The sequence below is a fragment of the Salmo salar genome, chromosome ssa03 (assembly GCF_905237065.1).
Source record: "Salmo salar chromosome ssa03, Ssal_v3.1, whole genome shotgun sequence".
Classification (NCBI taxonomy): domain Eukaryota; kingdom Metazoa; phylum Chordata; class Actinopteri; order Salmoniformes; family Salmonidae; genus Salmo; species Salmo salar.
This window is the reverse complement of record NC_059444.1, coordinates 54488372-54511170: the sequence shown is the minus strand read 5'-3', so window position 1 is coordinate 54511170 and position 22799 is coordinate 54488372. Positions and strand designations below refer to the sequence as shown.

The window sequence follows — 22799 nt, the reverse complement described above, 5'->3', positions numbered from 1 at the left end:
AAGACTCCATGTTTTAATTTTCAGTCTTTTAACGAAAACAATGACTCCCGGTCGGAATATTATCGCTTTTTTACGAGAAAAATCGCAAAAAAAATTGATTTTAAACAGCGTTTGACATGCTTCGAAGTACAGTAATGGAATATTTAGAATTTTTTTGTCACGAAACGCGCCAGGCGCGTCACCCTTCGTCACCCTTCGCATAGTGTCTTGAACGCACAACAAAACGCCGCTATTTGGATATAACTATGGATTATTTGGAACCAAACCAACATTTGTTATTGAACTAGAAGTCCTGGGAGTGCATTCTGACGAAGAACAGCAAAGGTAATCCAATTTTTCTTATAGTAAATCTGAGTTTGGTGAGGGCCAAACTTGGTGGGTGTCAAAATAGCTAGCCTGTGATGGCGAGCTATCTACTCAGAATATTGCAAAATGTGCTTTCACCGAAAGCTATTTTAAAATCGGACATAGCGATTGCATAAAGGAGTTCTGTATCTATAATCCTTAAAATAATTATTATGTTTTTTGTGAACGTTTATCGTGAGTAATTTAGTAAATTCACCGGAAGTTTCGGTGGGTATGCTAGTTCTGAACGTCACATGCTAATGTAAAAAGCTGTTTTTTTATATAAATATGAACTTGATTGAACAAAACATGCATGTATTGTATAACATAATGTCCTAGGAGTGTCATCTGATGAAGATCATCAAAGGTTAGTGCTGCATTTAGCTGTGGTTTGGGTTTATGTGACATTATATGCTAGCTTGAAAAATGGGTGTCTGATTATTTCTGGCTGGGTACTCTGCTGACATAATCTAATGTTTTGTTTTCGCTGTAAAGCCTTTTTGAAATCGGACAGTGTGGTTAGATAAAGGAGAGTCTTGTCTTTAAAATGGTGTAAAATAGTCATATGTTTGAAAAATTGAAGTTTTCGGATTTTCGAGGACTTTGTATTTCGCGCCACGCCCATCATTGGATATTGGAGCAGGTGTTCCGCTAGCGGAACGTCTAGATGTAAGAATTAAGGAAAAGTGTATCTATAATTCTTTCAATAACTGTTGTAAATTTTATCAACGTTTATGATGAGTATTTTTGTAAATTGATGTGCTCATTCACCGGAAGTTTTGGGAGGCAAAACATTTCTGAACATCACGCGCCAATGTAAAATGGGGTTTATGGATATAAATATGAACTTTATCGAACAAAACATACATGTATTGTGTAACATTGAGTCCTGGGAGTTGCATCTGATGAAGATCATCAAAGGTTAGTGATTAATTTTAGCTGTATTTCTGGTTTTTGTGACGCCTCTCCTTGCTTGGAAAATGGCTGTGTGGTTTTTCTTGTTTAGGCGCTGTCCTAACATAATCTAATGTTATGCTTTCACCGTAAAGCCTTTTTGAAATCGGACAATGTGGTTGGATTAACGAGAAGATTATCTTTAAAATGGGATATAATAGTTGTATGTTTGAGAAATTAGAATTATGAGATTTTTGTTGTTTGCCACCCTGCTACTTCACTGGCTGTTGGCAGTGTGTGCCGCGGGTGGGACGCTAGTCTCGAAATACCTGGGTGTGGTGATTCGGTATTTCAGTGCTAAAAAAAGAACCGTTGTGTCCACATTTCTCTGACTCGTTGAATTGGAGGGGGGCGATGCCAGATCAATAGCAAAAGCCGGTAGTTGAGTTTCTTGAGAAGTGTAACCTTAAAAAAGAGAATCTTCAGGGTATTGGCACTGATAACGCGTCCGTGATGACTGGGGTGCACAACGGGGTGCACATGATTTTAAAGGAAGAATGTGCATTGCCCAATTTGGTACTCATCCGCTGTGTGTGCCAGTCTTTACAATTGGCTGTCTGTGCAGCATCCAAAGAAACCATCACTAGGAGTGTTGAATACTTAATCTTAAACTGGTTTTCGATTTCCCCAAAATGGCGTGAGGCGTACAAAGCAGTGTATGCCACCGTTAATTGTGTCCAGAAACCCCTGCAGATCACCAAAGTGTGTGCCACACGTTGGCTATCAATTGAGCCTGCGGTAACTCGTATATTGAGCCAGTGGGAAGAACTGAAACTCCACTTTGAGTTGACCAAGGCCAGTGAGCGTTGCTACATGGCGGATGTGCTCCACACCATGTACATGAACAAGACCAACTATGTCAACCTGACATTCTTGAAATCAATCCTGTCCGACGTACAAGTTGCAGTGAAGTCATTTGAGCGAGAGCAAACAGATCCTGTCAAGCTTTTGGACAATCTGGTACACCTCTTAACATCAATTTGCAGCAGAGTAGTCAACACTATGGCAAAAATGGATGTCCTGAAGGATGCCATTGATGGACATCTCAGTCCATCACCATACCTTCGGTACCTTTTCGAGAGCACGGTGTACCAACTCAGTCTTGCGCCAGAGGACAAAACGGTAATTCGGAGACAGTGCATCAACTACATTGTTGCTTTAAGCAAGGAGCTGCAAGCAAGGCTCCCAGACAACCTTGAAGCCTTGCGAAACATGGCCTTGTTCAGTGTTAAGGAAACGCTAAAGCACAATAAAGGCACCACTGAAATTACTAAAGTAGCTGAGCTACTGGGATACCAGCCCCAAACAATTGATAAAATTGTTTCCCAATAGAGAAATTCCATCTGTTTAGGTGGGACTCAACTGAAAATACAGTCGAGTTTTGGAGTGAAGTCAATAACTACATGGACTCTTCCGGGTCAAATCCATTTGAAATACTGTGGAAAGCTGCACTCGCTGCCCTCTCCTTGCCACACTCAAATGCAGAGGTTGAACGGCTGTTCAGCCAAATGAGTGTGGTCAAGTCAAAGTTAAGAAATAGAATGTCATTGCACACTCTCAACTCCATACTCCTGGTGTGGTATGGACTGAAGCTGGCTGGTGATACCTGTTACCAGCATAAACTACCAATTGAAGTTCTGCAGCAGTTTGGCACCACAGCAGCATACAGCTTTAAGGACACTCCATCCTCTACTGCTGGTTCCAGCTCCGTGACAATGCAGTTTGACAGTGAAGATTAAGAGGATTTCCTTGCCAATCTATGATTCATCATATTTACAGTACGTATGCAAGGAGTGGACTTTCTGGAACTGGCGGAGACACACAGCTGATGGTGGCAGTGTGTACTGCAGTGTGTGCGAAAACAGTAGCAATATCTGGAGGAAACCATTGAGCAGCTAGCTAGCCAAGCAGCACAACAACCTGGAGTGAGCTGGAGAGAGATGCCTAGCGAATACATCATTATTTAAGTTAAGTTGCTTGTTCAATAAGATAGCATATATACCTTGTTATTAGCCTGTACCTATAATTGTTGAGCAGTTAGGTAGCATGTTAACTAAGCAATACACTGCTTAAAACTATAATTGTTCAGAATGTGAAGGTTTAGTAGTTAAAAAGAAAATAAATACAATTTAATTGTTCAATAATGCAATGTGTTGTGTTTAAAAATAAAAATGTGATCATATAAAATGTGTTGTGTTTATATTACGTTTACAAATAAAAATATATGATAATGAACAAACAAATCTAAACTAACAAATGTGAAATCATTTTTTTTTGCCGAGATGGCAAGTCAATTTGACAAACGTTGTTGTGTATTCTACGTAATGACACAGTTTAACGTTATTACGTAATTACGTCATCACACAATGACATCACAACGTCATTTAGCTACTTTTAGCAACATAGCGACCTGCCTCTAGCAATTTCCCCTGAAAATGTGTTGGTAGCACTGGACGCATGCTGGTGATAAGCGCGTTTTAGTTATGGACGAATTTAGTAAGTATCGTTCGCCGCTGGTGTCTCGCTATGCCAGCAAGGAAATGTCCTACAACTTCAGTGACAGGAAGAAATTCACAACATGGAGAAAACTGTGGATCTACCTGGCCAAAGCGGAAAAGGTGTGAGGTATTTTTATTAATTTAGCTAGCCACCATGGATGAAAATGTATGCATGCCCTCGTCTGTATTTCAGTAGCTAACGTTAGCTAGCTATAGTTTTCCAAATATATTTTGCAAGTCTATTGTAAAAGTTGCGACCTTGAGAGACTTCTCAAGTTCCCTGCTCTAAATATGAGGACTTTACAGTAAATGAACTGGTTCATAATATGTTTGTCTTCCAAGAGAGAAGATGCGAGCCATAGTAGGCAGCAGCTAAACAAGCTAGCTTAGCTAGTAGGATGCACTGTCTTGTGATAGTCATTGCATGGTTGTGGATTTAGGGCTGTAACAATGCATGTAGTTAGGCCAACAACTGGGTACTGTTGATGAATATGTCAGGAAAATGACTGGGCAGGTTGGTAAATAAGTTACACTAGTCCAGTGTTTCCCAATCCTGGTCCTCGAGTACCCCCAACAGTCCACATTTTTCTTGTAACCCTGGACAAGCACACGTGATTCAACTAATCATCAAACCGTCAATGAGTTGAATGAGGTGTGTTTGTCAAGGGCTACAACAATACTGTGTACTGTTGGGGTACTCGAGGACCAGGATTGGGAAACACTGCACTAGTCAATCAACCCTGTAGTTGTCCTTCAGATGTAACGTTATCCCCTTGAATTAATCTAGCCTCTCTAACTTAATGTCTGGGTTCCATATATTTTTCAGCCTCGTGACCACACTGCAAATTCCAATATTCCACTGCTGTTGGGCTAAACTATTTGGAAACTGGATATATATGTCTAACTAGTCCACACGAAAGTGCTGACTTTGAAACCTAAATAAGTGTTGCACAGCGAAGACCTTTAAGAGAAAAACACAAGGCAATTTTTTTTATTTAACTTTTTTTTTTTTTTACTAGGCAAGTCAGTTAAATACAGGACGCTAGGCCAATTGTGCGCCATTTTTTTTTTTATTAGCTTAAAGACAAAAATGACTTCCACAACCCTTCTAATTTACAGGGAGGCTGTGTGTGTGTAATTAACGTTACTATCAGACCCTCTGTCAAATGCATCAGCTGATCTGATCTGTTAGTGGAGGGGAAATGGACTACACAAAGGTAAGGATATGGGCAGGGATGGCCAAAAAACGGCAATGTGTCAAAATAAACGACAAAATATGTGTGCAAATAAACACTACATGGCCAAAAGTATGTGGACACTCCTTCCTATTAGTGGATTCGCTTTTTCAGCCACACACGTTTCTGACAGGTGTCTAAAATCGAGCACAGAGGGATGCAATCTCCATAGACAAACATTGGCAGTAGAATGGCCCATACTGTAGAGTTCGTGGACTTTCAACTTCATAGGATGCCACCTTTCCAACAAGTCAGTTTGTCAAATTTCTGCCCTGGTCAAGTGTTTTTGGTTACTACATGATTCCGTATGTGTTATTTCATAGTTTTGATGTATTCACTATTATTCTACAGTGTAGAAAATAGTAAAAGTAAAGAAAAACCCTTGAATGAGTAGGTGTCAACTATTTGACTGGTATTGTACATTTATATTTAATTAATTTAGCAGATGCTTTTATCACACCATAGTGGTATCAGACTTCTGATACCAATGTAGGGTGAAAGGGGAGCCACAATGGCAACCACTATACAAAATGATATAGTAAAGTATTTTGCATTTTGAAAATACAAAGTACATTGGAGTTTAGTTCAGCCCAGTGTAATTCAAAATACTCTGAAGTAATTAAAATACGTATTTTTAATACATATAAAATAAATTAGGCAGGTAGCCTAGTGGTTAGAGCATTGGGCAAGTATTGAATCCCTGAGCTGACAAGGTAAAAATCTGTCGTTCTGCCCCTGAGCAAGGCACTGTTCCCCGGGCGCCGAAGATGTGGATGTCAATTTTAAGGCAGCCCCCCGCACCTCTGATTGACATGCGGAAGACACATTTCAGTTGAATACATTCAGTTGGACAACTGACTAGGTATTCCCCTTTCCCTAAATACTGGTCATCTCTGCCTATGGAGCCTTTTAGCAGCTCAGCTGACACACATGCACGCACAGGGCCATGGGGGTGTTGGAAATCTCTCTTCTCACACTAGCTAGTTGCTACTTTAAACTTGTGCCCTCATGAAAAGGAATGTACATAGTGTTCCCATACAAAACGTTGTTTCATCAGATGTCAAGTAGCAAGTTGGGCTACAGTGTCTTTCTGTTGGGGTGGGGTTGTCTAAAATAGCCAGGCCAAAATGTCAGGGTAATAGGACACCCCCTTAGAGTTAGCCTATTTACTCTCTTCACTCCCTTCTCCTTGGCCCTAAGTAACCCTTCTATGTTTTTTAGATATGTAAGTTGTATACAATATGGTGGAAACTGCACTGCCTATAGCCTACCTATCCAGAGCCAAGTAAAAAACATTGTTACTTACGGGTAGGGAGGGAGTTGAGACGCTGCCCAGTAATGTCACTCGCTATTCTCATGAACACAGGGCCAACCTCCTGATCTCCTACTCAAACACCACATTCTATTTTTCAATGGTTTTAAATAGACCTACTGTGATGAAGATTGTGCTTGAATAGTTTTCCTAATTACTGTGTGAGATATGGAGCAAAACAACAACACATCTAGCTATCTGTTGGAAAATCTTGACCCACTTTCTGACCCGTTCCACCTCACGTCCCATTGACCCAATTGGCTTACTTTTTATTACATAGGAGCCTACAATGTGCAACTACTACAAGCTGCAATGTTGCAGCAATGTTTCGGCTTGATAAAAGCCAGGGAACACTTAATAAAGTAGCTAGTGCTTACTCTGGGATATGCATCCAGTGTATCAGCTACAATGACAGGCTGCAGTGCTTTCCCTACACCCCTGTGGTACCATCTCTAACTGTCTCTGCCCCCCCCCCCCCCCAGAACTCCAGGATCTTGGTCTGCTCCTTCTAACTCTCTCTCCTCCTCTTATCCTCCCTTCTCCAGGCTCTTGGCCTGCCCGTCACCGATGCCCAGGTGACCGAGATGGAAAGCCACGCTGAGGATATTGACTTTGCCATGGCGGCGGTGGAGGAGAGCAAGCTGAGGCATGATGTCATGGCCCACGTGCACACCTTTGCCCACTGCTGCCCCACCGCTGCTCCCATCATCCACCTGGGCGCCACTTCCTGTTACGTGGGAGACAACACGGTAAGAGAATGCCGAGGGCCACGTTATTTTAGGATGAGTGTGCTTAATGGTCATGTTTGTTTCTCATGGGTATATACACTGCTCAAAAAAATAAAGGGAACACTTAAACAACACAATGTAACTCCAAGTCAATCTCACTTCTGTGAAATCAAACTGTCCACTTAGGAAGCAACACTGATTGACAATAAATTTCACATGCTGTTGTGCAAATGGAATAGACAACAGGTGGAAATTATAGGCAATTAGCAAGACACCCCCAATAAAGGAGTGGTTCTGCAGGTGGTGACCACAGACCACTTCTCAGTTCCTATGCTTCCTGGCTGATGTTTTGGTCACTTTTGAATGCTGGTGGTGCTTTCACTCTAGTGGTAGCATGAGACGGAGTCTACAACCCACACAAGTGGCTCAGGTAGTGCAGCTCATCCAGGATGGCACATCAATGCGAGCTGTGGCAAGAAGGTTTGCTGTGTCTGTCAGCGTAATGTCCAGAGCATGGAGGCGCTACCAGGAGATGGGCCAGTACATCAGGAGACGTGGAGGAGGCCGTAGGAGGGCAACAACCCAGCAGCAGGGCCACTACCTCCGCCTTTGTGCAAGGAGGAGCACTGCCAGATCCCTACAAAATGACCTCCAGCAGGCTACAAATGTGCATGTGTCTGCTCAAACGGTCAGAAACAGGCTCCATGAGGGTGGTATGAGGGCCCGGCGTCCACAGGTGGGGGTTGTGCTTACAGCCCAACACAGTGCAGGACGTTTGGCATTTGCCAGAGAACACCAAGATTGGCAAAATCGCCACTGGCGCCCTGTGCTCTTCACAGATGAAAGCAGGTTCACACTGAGCACATGTGACAGACGTGACAGAGTCTGGAGACGCCGTGGAGAACGTTCTGCTGCCTGCAACATCCTCCAGCATGACCGGTTTGGCGGTGGGTCAGTCATGGTGTGGGGTGGCATTTCTTTGGGGGACCGCACAGCCCTCCATGTGCTCGTCAGAGGTAGCCTGACTGCCATTAGGTACCGAGATGAGATCCTCAGACCCCTTGTGAGACCATATGCTGGTGCGGTTGGCCCTGGGTTCCTCCTAATGCAAGACAATGCTAGACCTCATGTGGCTGGAGTATGTCAGCAGTTCCTGCAAGAGGAAGGCATTGATGCTATGGACTGGCCTTCCCGTTCCCCAGACCTGAATCCAATTGAGCACATCTGGGACATCATGTCTCGCTCCATCCACCAACGCCACGTTGCACCACAGACTGTCCAAGAGTTGGCGGATGCTTTAGTCCAGGTCTGGGAGGAGATCCCTCCGGAGATCATCTGCCACCTCATCAGGAGCATGCCCAGGCATTGTAGGGAGGTCATACAGGCACGTGGAGGCCACACACACACTACTGAGCCTCATTTTGACTTGTTTTAAGGACATTACATCAAAGTTGGATCAGCCTGTAGTGTGGTTTTCCACTTTAATTTTGAGTGTGACTCCAAATCCAGACCTCCATGGGTTGATAAATTGGATTTCCATTGATTATTTTTGTGATTTTGTTGTCAGCACATTCAACTATGTAAAGAAAAAAGTATTTAAGATTATTTCATTCAGATCTAGGATGTGTTATTTTAGTGTTCCCTTTATTTTTTTGAGCAGTGTATATACAACTGAGATTTTTATGCATGATGACTGATATACCTGCTGTTTTTTCTCCCAGGATTTGATCCTGCTTCGTGACGGTTTTGACATTCTCCTGCCAAAGGTAAATTAGAGTTGTTATAGACCAGGAAGGATTAATACTACTACCCCCAGGGCAGCACTAGATACTGATAGTATAGTGTAAAGTTATGTGCAACTTTGTTGAAAATGTCTGAGAAAGTCAACCAAGTATGATCCTGTATATCCTCATCACTTCCGTAAACTAAAAACAATATTCTGTCTCTATAGTTGGCCAGAGTGATCGACAGACTATCAAACTTTGCTGAAAAATACGCTGGTCTCCCCACCCTGGGTTTCACACATTACCAGTAAGTATGAACACCTCAGGAGGTTTGAACTTCTATATTAGTCCATGAGCGTGACCCTCAAATTTGGGCTGTCGGGCTCACTTGGGCCGACGATGTGTCAGTGATGTTCTTCAAGGTTTATGTCTCTAGAGTTGGAAAATGTGTGATAGCAGTGCAGCAATGGTAGCGTTCTCTGTTATCACTCTTTATTTCATCCCTACATCCCATTTATTTTCCCCATAGGGATTTTACCCTATGACAAACAATATCAGTTTTGAACAAGTTATTGCTCACGTATAGCCTTTAATCATATACAGTGGGGGGGAAAAAGTATTTGATCCCCTGCTGATTTTGTACGTTTGCCCACTGATAAAGAAAGGATCAGTCTATAATTTTAATGGTTGGTTTATTTGAACAGTGAGAGACAGAATAACAACAAAAATATCCAGAAAAACGCATGTCAAAAATGTTATAAATTGATTTGCATTTTAATGAGGAAAATAAGTATTTGACCCCTCTGCAAAACATGACTTGGTACTTGGTGGCAAAACCCTTGTTGGCAATCAGAGGTCAGACGTTTCTTGTAGTTGGCCACCAGGTTTGCACACATCTCAGAACTTCTGACCCAATGGGAATGTAATGAAAGCTGAAATAAATAATTCTCTCTAGTATTATTCTGTCATTTCACATTCTTAAAGTAAAGTGGGGATCCTAAGACAACTCAGGAACTGAGTTGAAATGTTTTTGGCTAAGGTGTATGTAGACTTCAACTGTATATGCTATTTGACTATGAACACTCATGTTCCTGTTAGCAGTTGATGTTATTCTTCAATAACACAAACCCCAAAGCAAATCAGGGGGAGAAAAATGTATTTATTTGAAAAGGACAAATCATAGCTGTTATGCCAGGAGGTAGATGTTCATTCCCCCTGTCCTCAACTTTTCTCCACATAACAAAGGGACATGATGCCATTTATAACCCCCCACCCTAGCCTGGGGTTGACCAATCAGAAGTCCTTGCAGTACAACTGGGCCAATGGCCAAATAACAAGTATCCTGCTCCAGACTCAATGTACAGATCAATGAAAACGTGGCACACGTAGCTCTGAGTCTGACATTCCATAGATTCTGAACAGCTGTTGAACTGAAGACCAATTATTTCCATTGTCAATTCCCTATTGACCATTAGTACTCTATTTACTTTTTAGTTCTCCTCTCATCCTCTACGTTGTGTATTTATCTTCAAAATATTCTTATTCCTCTAGGATTAAAGTGATATATTCAGTGCTTCTGAGTCCACTTTAATCTCTGGCTTATTTCTGTCTTCATCTTTCTGTTTTATTTTTTTATTTGAATCTTTATTTTTTCTCTCCACATTTTATTTTAACTTTTCTCTCACCTTTCTGTATTTTTTTTTTCTCTTCCACCTCTCTCTCTGTCTCTCTCTCTCTAACAGGCCGGCCCAGTTGACCACAGTGGGTAAGAGAGCATGTCTGTGGCTCCAGGACCTGGCCATGGACATGCGGAACCTTAAGCGTGCCCGCGAAGATCTGCGTTTCCGGGGGGTGAAGGGTACTACGGGCACCCAGGCCAGCTTCCTGCAGCTCTTCCAGGGGGACCATGATAAGGTGGAGGATCTGGACAGAATGGTCACAGAGATGGCAGGCTTCAAAAAGTGAGTTCAATTTATACTTTTATGTCAACAGTCTCTTGAGTTTCCTATCTTCCACAAGTTTTGTAATTTGAGCGTAGTACAAACAGATCCCTCAAATATCAATTTATTTTTAATTATTTTAGGTTTATGTTCTTCAATCCTGTTAATTTTTCCTCCCAGGGCCTACATGGTGACCGGACAGACGTACAGTCGTAAGGTGGACATCGACTCCCTCTCTCACCTGGCCAGCATGGGAGCCACCATCCACAAGGTCGAGATTAGATTTTACTTTAGTGGAAATCAGTTTGTCATCCTTACAGCCCTAAGTCACAAGTCTATATATGGAGAAACAATACCGCCTGGTGATCTTTAACACTAGTGGAATGACCCACAGGTAATAAATTATGCTCTCCTCCTCAGATCTGCACTGACATCCGCCTGCTGGCTAACCTTAAAGAGATTGAGGAGCCTTTTGAAAAGGAGCAGATCGGTGAGTTATTAGAGGGAAATTGGTCCACTTCCTACCCAGGTATTGGAGAATCTTATCCCAAAACTAGGGTGAATCTCGATTCCTCTCTCCTTGCATCTTTGTCAAAGCGGATTGGAGCAAAAAATCAGAAGATCCTTCCCCTCTGATTTCTGCTCCAATGTGCTTTGACAAGGAGCTGTGGAGGAAGGATGTGAGGAGTCAATAATATACAATTGAGTTTCGGCCCTAGATTTCACTTTGATTAAGGCACCAACCAGTAAAACATCCTGATGGCTCAGAGTAAACTGCTAGTTTAAGTTATTTCCTAAATGCCAACCCATTGTTACTTGTCTAGGTCCCACTGACGGTCTCTCCCCCTCTCCCCCACCAGGCTCCAGTGCCATGGCCTACAAGAGGAACCCAATGCGTTGTGAACGTTGCTGTAGTCTGGCCCGCCACCTGATAGCGCTGCTTGCTGACCCCCTCCAGACCGCCTCTGTCCAGTGGCTGGAAAGAACACTAGATGACAGTGCCAACAGGAGAATCTCTCTCCCCGAGTCTTTCCTTACCGCTGACATCATCCTCAGCACCCTGCAGAACATCACTGAAGGCCTGGTGGTCTACCCCAAGGTAGATTCATTGAGTTTATTAGATAATTAAAGTAGCTTCTCCAGACAGAACTTGAGGATAAAAACACAATAAACCCAGAGGCTTTTTATTCCATTGTCCTCATAAGGTATTATCACCACCATTTTTAAACCTTGTCATTTCATGAGTAATGCACACATCTGCACCTCTGCACACAGAGGAACAACATTCAACTCACACTGTCTTGCAGGCCATCAGACTGTTAAACAGCCATCAGAGGCTGCTGCCTACATACAGACATTTACGTCAGTTAGCAGACGCTCTTATCCAGAGCGACTTACAAATTGGTGCATTCACCTTATGATATCCAGTGGAACAACCACTTTACAATAGTACATATCTTTTTTTGGTGGGTGGGGGGGGGGTTAGAAGGATTACTTTATCCTATCCCAGGTATTCCTTAAACTCTAGAGGATAAAATCCCGTTAACGGGATTGGTTGGACAACAACCAGTGAGAGCATGGCGCGAAATTCAAAAAATTATAATCTCAAAATTAAAATTCAAGTATTATACGGCATTTTAAAGATACTCTACTCGTTAATCCAATCACATTGTCCGATTTCAAAAAGGCTTTACGGTGAAAGGAAAACATTAGATTATTTTAGCATAGCACATTAGCAAAAAAAAAGCAATTTTCCAAGCACGGATAGCCATCACAAAACCAGATATACAGCTAAAATTAAGCACTAACCGTTGGCAATCTTCATCAGATGACACTCCTAGGACATCATGTTAGACAATGGATGCATTTTTTGTTCGATCGAGTTTATATTTATATCCAAAAACCCAATTTTTACATTGGCGCGTGACGTTCAGAAAATGTTTTCTCCCCATAACTTCCGGTGAATAGGCACATGCATTTACAGAAGAACTCATAAACGTTGACATAATTTATAACAATTATTTAAAGAATTAGAGATAATCTACTCCTTTATGCAACCACTTTGTCAGATTTCAAAATAACTTTACGGAAAAAGCACATTGTTCAATATTCTGAGTACAGAACTTAGCCTTCAATGCTAAGCTATACAGTTAGCCTACAACCACGACGTCGACAAATCTCTGAAAGTATGTTCGAAATATTTTCTTACCTTTGCTGATCTTCGGCGGAATGCACTCGGATGGGCACCCACTTCCACAAGAAATGTTCATTTGTTCTGCAAAGTCCATCATTTATGTCCAAATACGTCCGTTTTGTTGACCCATCCAGAACACTTTACAATGCCATGTGGCGTGGACGCAAATCCATAGACGAAATGTTCAAAGTTCCATTATCATTTGTAGAAACACGTTAAACGATGTTTACAATCAATCCTTTAGGGTAATTTTTTTTTGCGTAAAATTGCGATAATTTTACACCCGGGCAATAGGTATTCATCCCAGAAGAAAAATAAAAAACAACGAAGTCAAGTGCATGCGCGTCATAAGACACCTGTCCTCAGACTGGCCAGTGATTGACTGAGCCATAATTTTCTGCCCGGTGACGGATGAAACCAGTTCCTAAAGATTGTTGACAGCCAATGGAAGAGTTAGGAGGTGCAACGTAAATCCTATGTCACTGTAGTTTTTCAAGGGATTCAAAAGAAAAACTACATTTCTATTTTCCCCCACTTCCTGATTAAATTTCTCTGTTTTTTTGCCTGCCATATGAGTTCTGTTATACTCCAACACCATTCAAACAGTTTTAGAAACTTCAGTGTTTTCTATCCAAATCTACTAATAATATGCATATTCTATTTTCTGGGCCAGAGTAGTAACCTGTTTAAATTGGGAACGTTTTTCATCCGGCCGTGAAAATATTGCCCCCTAGCCCCAACAGGTTAAAGAGGTGGGGTTTCAGGTATCTCCGGAAGGTGGGGATTGACTCCGCTGTCCTGGCGTCGTGAGGGAGCTTGTTCCACCATTGGGGTGCCAGAGCAGCGAACAGTTTTTGACTGGGCTGAGCGGGAACTGTGCTTCTGCAGAGGTAGGGAGACGAGCAGGCCAGAGGTGGATGAACGCAGTGCCCTTCTTTGGGTGTAGGGACTGATCAGAGCCTGAAGGTACGGAGGTGCCGTTCCCCTCACAGCTTTTTAGGCAAGCACCATGGTCTTGTAGCAGATGCGAGCTTCAACTGGAAGCCAGTGGAGTGTGCGGAGGAGCGGGGTGACGTGAGAGAACTTGGGAAGGGTGAACACCAGACGGGCTGCGGCGTTCTGGATGAGTTGTAGGGGTTTAATGGCACAGGCAGGGAGCCCCGCCAGCAGCGAGTTGCAGTAATCCAGACGGGAGATGACAAGTGCCTGGATTAGGACCTGCGCTGCTTCCTGTGTAAGGCAGCGTCGTACTCTGCGAATGTTGTAGAGCATGAACCTACAGGATCGGGTCACCGCCTTGATGTTAGCGGAGAACGACAGGGTGTCCCCCAGGGTCACGCCAAGGCTCTTAGCACTCTGGGAGGAGGTCTCAATGGAGTTGTCAACCGTGATGGCGAGATCATGGAACGGGCAGTCCTTCCCCGGGAGGAAGAGCAGCTCCGTCTTGCCGAGGTTCAGCTTGAGGTGGTGATCCGTCATCCACACTGATATGTCTGCCAGACATGCAGAGATGCGATTCGCCACCTGGTTATCAGAAGAGGGAAAAGGAAAGATTAATTGTGTGTCGTCTGCGTAGCAATGATAGGAGAGACCATGTGAGGATATGACAGAGCCAAGTGACTTGGTGTATAGCGAGAATAGGAGAGGGCCTAGAACTGAGCCCTGGGGGACACCAGTGGTGAGAGCACGTGGTGCGGAGACGGATTCTCGCCACGCCACCTGGTAGGAGCGACCTGTCAGGTAGGACGCAATCCAAGAGTGAGCCACGCCGGAGATGCCCAACTCGGAGAGGGTGGAGAGGAGGATCTGATGGTTCACAGTATCAAAGGCAGCAGATAGGTCTAGGAGGATGAGAGCAGAGGAGAGAGGGTTAGCTTTAGCAGTGTGGAGAGCCTCTGTGACACAGAGAAGAGCAGTCTCAGTTGAATGACCAGTCTTGAAACCTGACTGATTTGGATCAAGAAGGTCATTCTGAGAGAGATAGCAAGAGAACTGGCCAAGGACGGCACGCTCGAGTTTTGGAGAGAAAAGAAAGGATGCTGGTCTGTAGTTGTTGACATCGGAGGGATCGAGTGTAGGTTTTTTGAGAAGGGGTGCAACTCTCGCTCTCTTGAAGACGGAAGGGACGTAGCCAGCGGTCAAGGATGAGTTGATGAGGGAGGTGAGGTAGGGGAGAAGGTCTCCGGAAATGGTCTGGAGAAGAGAGGAGGGGATAGGGTCAAGCGGGCAGGTTGTTGGGCGGCCGGTTATCACAAGTCGCAAGATTTCATCTGGCGAGAGAGGGGAGAAAGAAGTCAAAGCATAGGGTAGGGCAATGTGAGCAGGACCAGTGGTGTTGTTTGACTTAACAAACGAGGATCGGATGTCGTCAACCTTCTTTTCAAAATGGTTGACGAAGTCATCCGCAGAGAGGGAGGAGGATTCAGGGGGGAGGAGGATTCAGGGGGGAGGAGGATTCAGGGGGGAGGAGGATTCAGGGGGGAGGAGGAGGTGGCAAAGAGCTTCCTAGGGTTAGAGGCAGATGCTTGGAATTTAGAGTGGTAGAAAGTGGCTTTAGTAGCAGAAACAGAGGAAGAAAATGTAGAGATGAGGGAGTGAAAAGATGCCGGGTCCGCAAGGAGGCTAGTTTTCCTCCATTTCCGCTCGGCTGCCCGGAGCCCTGTTCTGTGAGCTCGCAATGAGTCGTCAAGCCACGGAGCAGGAGGGGAGGACCGAGCCGGCCGGGAGGATAGGGGACATAGAGAGTCAAAGGATGCAGAAAGGGAGCAGAGGAGGGTTGAGGAAGCAGAATCAGGAGATTGGTTGGAGAAGGATTGAGCAGAGGGAAGAGATGATAGGATGGAAGAGGAGAGAGTAGCAGGAGAGAGAGGGCGACGGTGCAATACCAGCTGAGTAGGGGCAGAGTGAGTAGTGTTGGAGGAGAGCGCGAGGGAAAAGGATACAAGGTAGTGGTCGGAGACTTGGAGGGGAGTTGCAGTGAGATTAGTAGAAGAACAGCATCTAGTAAAGATGAGGTCAAGCGTATTGCCTGCCTTGTGAGTAGGGGGGGATGGTGAGAGGGTGAGGTCAAAAGAGGAGAGGAGTGGAAAGAAGGAGGCAGAGAGATGAGTCAAAGGTAGACGTGAGAAATGAGTCAAAGGTAGAAATGAATCAAAGGTCACCCAGAACTGTGAGGGGTGAGCCATCCTCAGGAAAGGAACTTATCAAGGCGTCAAGCTCATTGATGAACTCTCCAAGGGAACCTGGAGGGCGATAAATGATAAGGATGTTAAGCTTGAATGGGCTAGTGACTGTGACAGCATGGAATTCAAAGGAGGAGATAGACAGACAGATGGGTCAGGGGAGAAAGAGGGAATGTCCACTTGGGAGAGATGAGGATTCCAGTGCCACCACCCCGCTGACCAGATGCTCTCGGGGTATGCGAGAACACGTGGTCAGACGAGGAGAGAGCAGAAGGAGTAGCAGTGTTTTCTGTGGTAATCCATGTTTCCGTCAGCGCAAAGAAGTCGAGGGACTGGAGGGTAGCATAGGCTGAGATGAACTCTGCCTTGTTGGCCGCAGACCGGCAGTTCCAGAGGCTGCCGGAGACCTGGAACTCCACGTGGGTCGTGCGCGCTGGGACCACCACGGTAGAGTGGCAGCGGCCACGTGGTGTGTGGCCTGTGCAGAGATGAGAGAACAGGGATAGACAGACACATAGTTGACAGGCTACGCTAATGCAAAGGAGATTGGAATGAAATTTAACTAAACTGGGGAAGCGAGAGAGCAGGGCCTCCCTCACTAACCATTCACTGAAACACTCAAATATAACTTTTCCAACTTTCACTTTAGAAATTATAATTGATGTAAACTACAGTGGTTCAATGTTTCCAGGAATAGGCTTAAACTTAGTTTATTCAGCTAGATAACTTGGTACAGTATTCTTCCGTGAAACCCACCCAGTGCACCGTATCCTATGACGCCGTAGCTAACTAGCATGCTAGCATCCAGTAACACACGGTTAGCACCAATACTTGGTTACAACAAACTACCAATGGATCATTCGTGTCCGTGTCTAGTTCCTTTCATAACGCAGAAGTAATTAAACGTTGGCTAGCTAACACAAAGTCAGTCCTGCTAGCTACACAAGTGGACTGCACATCTCGAAAGTTCAGAAAGTTAAGCTTACGTTGCAAAAATCTTATTGACTAAAAATGAAACAGTACTGCTAGCTGGTAAAGTTGGCTAGCTAGCAATGGCTGCGTTACCTTTATCTTTGATACAAAGACAACTATGTAGCTAGCTAACATTACACTAAACAAAACGTTCCGTTGTAATGTATTTAGTTTCTACAGTACTGCTAGTTGGTAAAGTTGGCTAGCTAGCTGTGGTGTTGTGGTGTTGACGCCGTTTGCTGCGAACGAATACAGCTGGCTAGCTAACCTTGTTATTTTCTCAAAGCTACACCTTTATCCTTGATACAAAGACAGCAAAGACAACTATAATCAAATCATTCCGTTGTAATGAAATGTAATATTACCCGCGGAGCGAAGTACAGCACGACTACTCGCTCCAGCGGTACAGACATTGGGTACTTTAATAAATTGATCACTAGTCACTTTAATAATGTTTACATATATTGCATTACTCATCTCATATGTATATACTGTATTTTATACCATCTATTGCATCTTGCCTATGCCGCTCTCATTGCTCATCCATATATTTATATATTCTTATTCCATGCCTTTACTTACATTGTGTGTATTAGGTAGTTATTGGGGAATTGTTAGATATTGGCTGCACTGTCGGAACTAGAAGCACAAGCTTTTCACTACACTCACATTAACGTCTGCTAACCGTGTGTATGTGACCAATAAAATGTGATTTGATGTTATGTAGGGGTGTAACGGTACACGCAGTCGTACCCGAACCATTCGGTACGGGGGCCTCTGTTTGGTCAGCACTGTGAGTGAATATAGCACACATAGTTGAAGTCGGAGGTTTACATACATTTTTTTTTTTTTGCTTTGTTATTATGGGGTATTCTGTGTAGATTGATTGATGGAAAAAAAAAAAAAAGGTTACAGCCTTATTGTAAAACTTATTGCGTAACAAAATGTGCAAAAAGTCACGGCGTCTGAATACTTTCCGAAGTCACTGTTTACCTGGCAGAATGATCTCATGATTATTTGCATCAATCCAGTGGTGATTTGTTCAGCAAATTCTGCAATCACGTGTGCTACAGAAACACTGTTAACCAAGCAAGGCTCTTGCTGGAGTGCACCTAAATGAAAGGGTATCTACACCCAAAAATGAAATATTTGGTTTTTGCCAGACCTATGTCTGGTGCGTTGTTTTTTTTTTCTTTTAAAGTGATTTTGACAGTGGAAAACGGGGGAAAATCAGAAACCTGGAAAAATGAAACCATTTTTATTGGGCCCTACATTGTTTCATGATCTGTTCCTGGGTTAGTTTGACATATTGTCAAAACTAAAATTAACTACAGTAACTGTTGCCTTTTTTAAATTTTCCTGCTGTACCGAAACTAAACCATGACCCCGAAACCGCAATACATACCGAACCCTGGGTTTGGTGAACTGTTACACTCCTAATGTTATGTATCCCTTTCTCATCATAATTTTCATCTTTCCCTCTCGCTTTCTCTCATTCTCTCTCGCTCTCTCTGTCAGGTGATAGAGAGACACATCCGTCATGAGCTTCCCTTCATGGCTACAGAGAACATCATCATGGCTATGGTGAAGGCTGGAGGCAACAGACAGGTACACACCCTTCTAGTACAGCATGATGCCACATAACTTATTAGAACAGAACATATTTCTCAGACTCCATGTTGCATAATTAGTCCTGGATTGTATACCTTTCCGTTACTCTTTTTCCTAGCTTCACTTGAGTCCAGTGCGTCTATTCCTCTATCAGTTTAGAATAAAATGTAGCTGTGATGGTGAGTGGGGAGGCAGAGCCTGATGAGTCTTCTGTTACGTGTACATTTTATATATCGGCGCAGCAAGCAAAGTTGATACGTTGTCTTTTTCATCGCCTGGTATAACCAAGAGCACCTGTCAGTCTGAGTAGGCTTTTCAGTTGCAAGTTTTCTGTCACGCAGCCTCTGAGTGACATAGAGGAACAATGAAGCACTGTTTTGCGACAGGCATGCTTGCAGCTTTACAGGAAAGAAAATGGCTTGTCTATAGCTTAAAAGGTTAATAAAATATGACCCATATTATTGGAGCTACCCTCTTTTCTTCAGACGTGATTTCACGCACGTTTCAGATTATGTCACAATGTTCCGTCCCTTTTTAAACTAATCCCGGGTTGCTAATTATTAGTTTGATGACATGACTGAACAACATTGTTTGTTAACTAGCTAGCTAACAACCTGGTAACTTGACAGTAGGTCTAGACAAATTTGATTGGCACGAGCAGAAAGGAAAAGGGTGTGCTACTTATGATATTTGCTTCAAAGGCAAGATTCATACAGGCCTAATGTGAGCGTAAACTATACCACAAGTCAATCTCTTTCTGGTTTTCCTTAAATTCTGTTTGGCACCTAAGTTGAACTGTCTGTGAGAGAACTGAAGAGTAAAGAAGGTTTAAGGCAGTGTTTTCCCCTTACTGCTACAATGACATGCAGATCATTATGCATGCATTTTCCTCCAGCCAAATCACAGGTAGGCCTTTGCAAATATCAGCAATTCTATGCAGTATTCTATTATACAGTGTGAAGTTAATTCAATATGTCTTGTATTGAGTGTGTAAATATTAGTGACATGTTTTTTGTGTAGCACATGCGCAAAACGTTTAGAAAACGGGGAACAAGTGTCCAGAGGGCATACAGTATATTGAACAAAAATATAAACCCAGCAAGTGTTGGTCCCATCTTTCATGAGCTGAAGTAAAATATCCCAGAAATGTTCCATACGGTTATTTCTCTATACTTTTGCGCACAAATTAGTTTACATCCCTGTTTAGTGAGCATTTCTCCTTTGCCAAGATAATCATCCACCTAACAGGTGAAGCTGATTAAACAGCATGATCCATACACAGCTGCACCTTGTGCTGCAGTACAATAAAAGGCCACTCTAAAATGTGTAGTTTTGTCACACAGCACAATGCCACAGATCTCTCAAGTTTTCAGGGAGCGTACGTACAATTGGCATGCTGACTGCAGGAATGTCCACCAGAGCTGTTGCCAGAGAACTAAATGTTAATTTCTCTACCATAAGCCACCTCCAATGTCGTTTTAGAGAATTTGGTAGGAAGTCCAACAGGACTCAACCGCAGACCACGTGTAACCACGCCAGTCCAGGACATCCACATCTGGCTTCTTCACCTGCAGGATCGTCTGGATTTGCACAACCGAATCATTTCTGTACAAACAGTTCGGCGTCGTAACCAACTTCAGTGGGTAAATGCTCACCTTCAATGGCCACTGGCACGCTGGAGAAGTGCGCAATTTACAGATGAGTCCCGGTTTCAACTGTACCTGGCAGATGGCGTGTGGGGGATGTCAACGATGCTGATGTCAACGTTGTGAACAGAGTGCCCCATGGTGGCAGTGTGGTTATGGTATGGGCAGGCATAAGCTCCGGACATCGAACACATCTGCATTTTATCGATGTGAATTTAAATGCACAGAGATCCCGTGATGAGATCCTGAGTCCCAATGTCGTGCCATTCATCCGCCGCCATCACCTCATGTTTCAGCATGATAATACATGGCCCCGTGTCGCAAGGATCTATACACAATTCCTGGAAGCTGAAAATGTCCGTTTTTCCATGGCCTGCATACTCACCAGACATGTCACCCATTAAGTGTGTTCCAGTTCCCACGAATATCCAGCAACTTTGTACAGCCATTGAAGAGGAGTGGAACAACGTTCTACGGCCACAATCAACAGCCTAATCAACTCTATACGAAGGAGATGTCTGCTGCATGAGGCAACCTTTTTTTAAAGGTATCTGTAACCAGCAGATGCATATCTATATTCCCAGTCAAAACCTTTGAAATTGTTGCGTTTTTTAAAATATTTTTGTGTAATCACACAGTAACAGTTTCTCTCGTGCCTGTGTTCTTGCTCCAGGACTGCCATGAGAAGATCCGTGTGTTGTCCCAGCAGGCTGCAAACGTGGTGAAACAGGAGGGGGGGGACAATGACCTGTTGGCCAGGGTCCAGGCTGACCCCTACTTCGCCCCTATCCTGGGCCATCTTGACAACATCCTGGACCCCAAGACCTTCATCGGCCGCGCCCCCCAACAGGTACTATACAGAACACCCCACTACCCGTTATCTTTGTTTTTCACAACTTGGCCTCAGAGTATTGTAAAATCATTTTAATATACCTTTAGTTAAACAGAAAATAATCTCCAGCACACTGGGGGTCTTGGTACAGAGTTCATGGTGGCAAAATATCCATTCAATCTGACCATCAATATCACCAGTGTGCTCTTTTGTATTTAGTACAGTATACAGATTTTCTCTATGCACTTATAGTTGACGCACCCTAACTCATCATTCTGTCTCCCTCTCAGGTGGCGAGGTTTCTCTCTGAGGAGGTACGCCCTCTGCTGGAACCTTACAAGGCCGAGATTGACGTCAAGATCGAGCTGGAGCTCTAAAACAGGGGACACTGACCTGTAAAACTACCAATTCTGATATTGTTTTGCAGGTCAGGAGTGGCCTTTTCACTAAAACACATACTGTTACACACCAAAATAAACCTCATGACTGACTAATTGCGTGCTGTATTGTAAGACAATAAAAGACTGAAATCAAAAGTCGGTGAGTTTGTAATGATGTCATGCGAAACTAGCAGGGTTACAACGTATACATACAGTTGAAGTCGGAAGTTTACATACACCTTAGCCAAATACATTAAACTCAGTTTTTCACAATTCCTGACATTTAATCCTAGTAAAAATTCCCTGTCTTAGGTCAGTTAGGATCACCACTTTATTTTAAGAATGTGAAATGTCAGAATAATAGTAGAGAATGATTTTATTTCAGCTTTTATTTCTTTCATCACATTGCCAGTGGGTCAGAAGTTTGCATACACTCAATTAGTATTTGGTAGCATTGCCTTTACATTGTTTAACTTGGGTCTAACGTTTTGGGTAGCCTTCCACAAGCTTCCCACAATAAGTTGGGTGAATTTTGGCCCATTCCTCCTGACAAGAGCTGGTGTAACAGTCAGGTTTGCTTGCTGAGCGGCCTTTCAGGTTATGTCGATATAGGACTTGTTATACTGTGGAAATAGATACTTTTGTACCCGTTTCCTCCAGCATCTTCGCAAGGTCCTTTGATGTTGTTCTGGGATTGATTTGCACTTTTTGCAACAAAGTACGTTCATCTCTAGGAGACAGAACGCGTCTCCTTCCTGAGCGGTATGACGACTGCGTGGTCCCATGGTGTTCATACTTGCGTACTATTGTTTGTACAGATGAATGTGGTACCTTCAGGTGTTTGGAAATTGCTCCCAAGCATGAACCAGACTTGTGGAGGTCTACAATTTTTTTTCTTCTGAGGTCTTGGCTGATTTCTTTTGATTTTCCCATGATGTCAAGCAAAGAGGCACTGAGTTTGAAGATAGGCCTTGAAATACATCCACAGGTACACCTCCAATAGGCTAATTGACATCATTTGAGTCAATCAGAAGCTTTTAAAGCCAAGACATTTTCTGGAATTTTCCAAGCTGTTTAAATGCACAGTCAACTTAGTGTATGTAAACTGCTGACACACTGGAGTTGTGCTACAGTGAATTATATGTGAAATAATCTCTAACAATTGTTGGAAAAATGTCTTGTGTCATGCACAAAGTAGATGTCTTAACTGACTTGCCAAAACTATAGTTTGTTAACCCAAAATGTG

The 22799-nt window shown here is 43.4% G+C and overlaps 1 protein-coding gene across 1 annotated transcript; it reads left to right on the top strand.

Annotated features, from left to right (window-relative positions):
• Positions 1–3659: 3659 nt before the first annotated feature.
• LOC106600892 (adenylosuccinate lyase) lies at positions 3660–21709 on the top strand. Its single transcript, XM_014192650.2, has 11 exons — positions 3660–3917; positions 6890–7093; positions 8794–8838; positions 9024–9103; positions 10539–10757; positions 10917–11007; positions 11157–11226; positions 11597–11835; positions 18603–18692; positions 21015–21191; positions 21464–21709. The coding sequence occupies exons 1-11, from the start codon at positions 3783–3785 to the stop codon at positions 21548–21550; spliced, it is 1437 nt and encodes a 478-aa protein (XP_014048125.1). The 5' UTR covers positions 3660–3782; the 3' UTR covers positions 21551–21709.
• The last annotated feature ends 1090 nt before the right edge of the window (positions 21710–22799 follow it).

What these genes read in the sequence shown, in the direction of transcription:
- LOC106600892 (XM_014192650.2), top strand. Translation starts at nt 3,783, where the DNA reads ATGGACGAATTTAGTAAGTATCGTTCGCCGCTGGTGTCTCGCTATGCC. An exon ending in TTGACATTCTCCTGCCAAAG is followed by an intron (nt 8,839 to 9,023) that starts GTAAATTAGAGT and finishes CTGTCTCTATAG; the next exon opens with TTGGCCAGAGTGATCGACAG. An exon ending in GCCTGGTGGTCTACCCCAAG is followed by an intron (nt 11,836 to 18,602) that starts GTAGATTCATTG and finishes TCTCTCTGTCAG; the next exon opens with GTGATAGAGAGACACATCCG.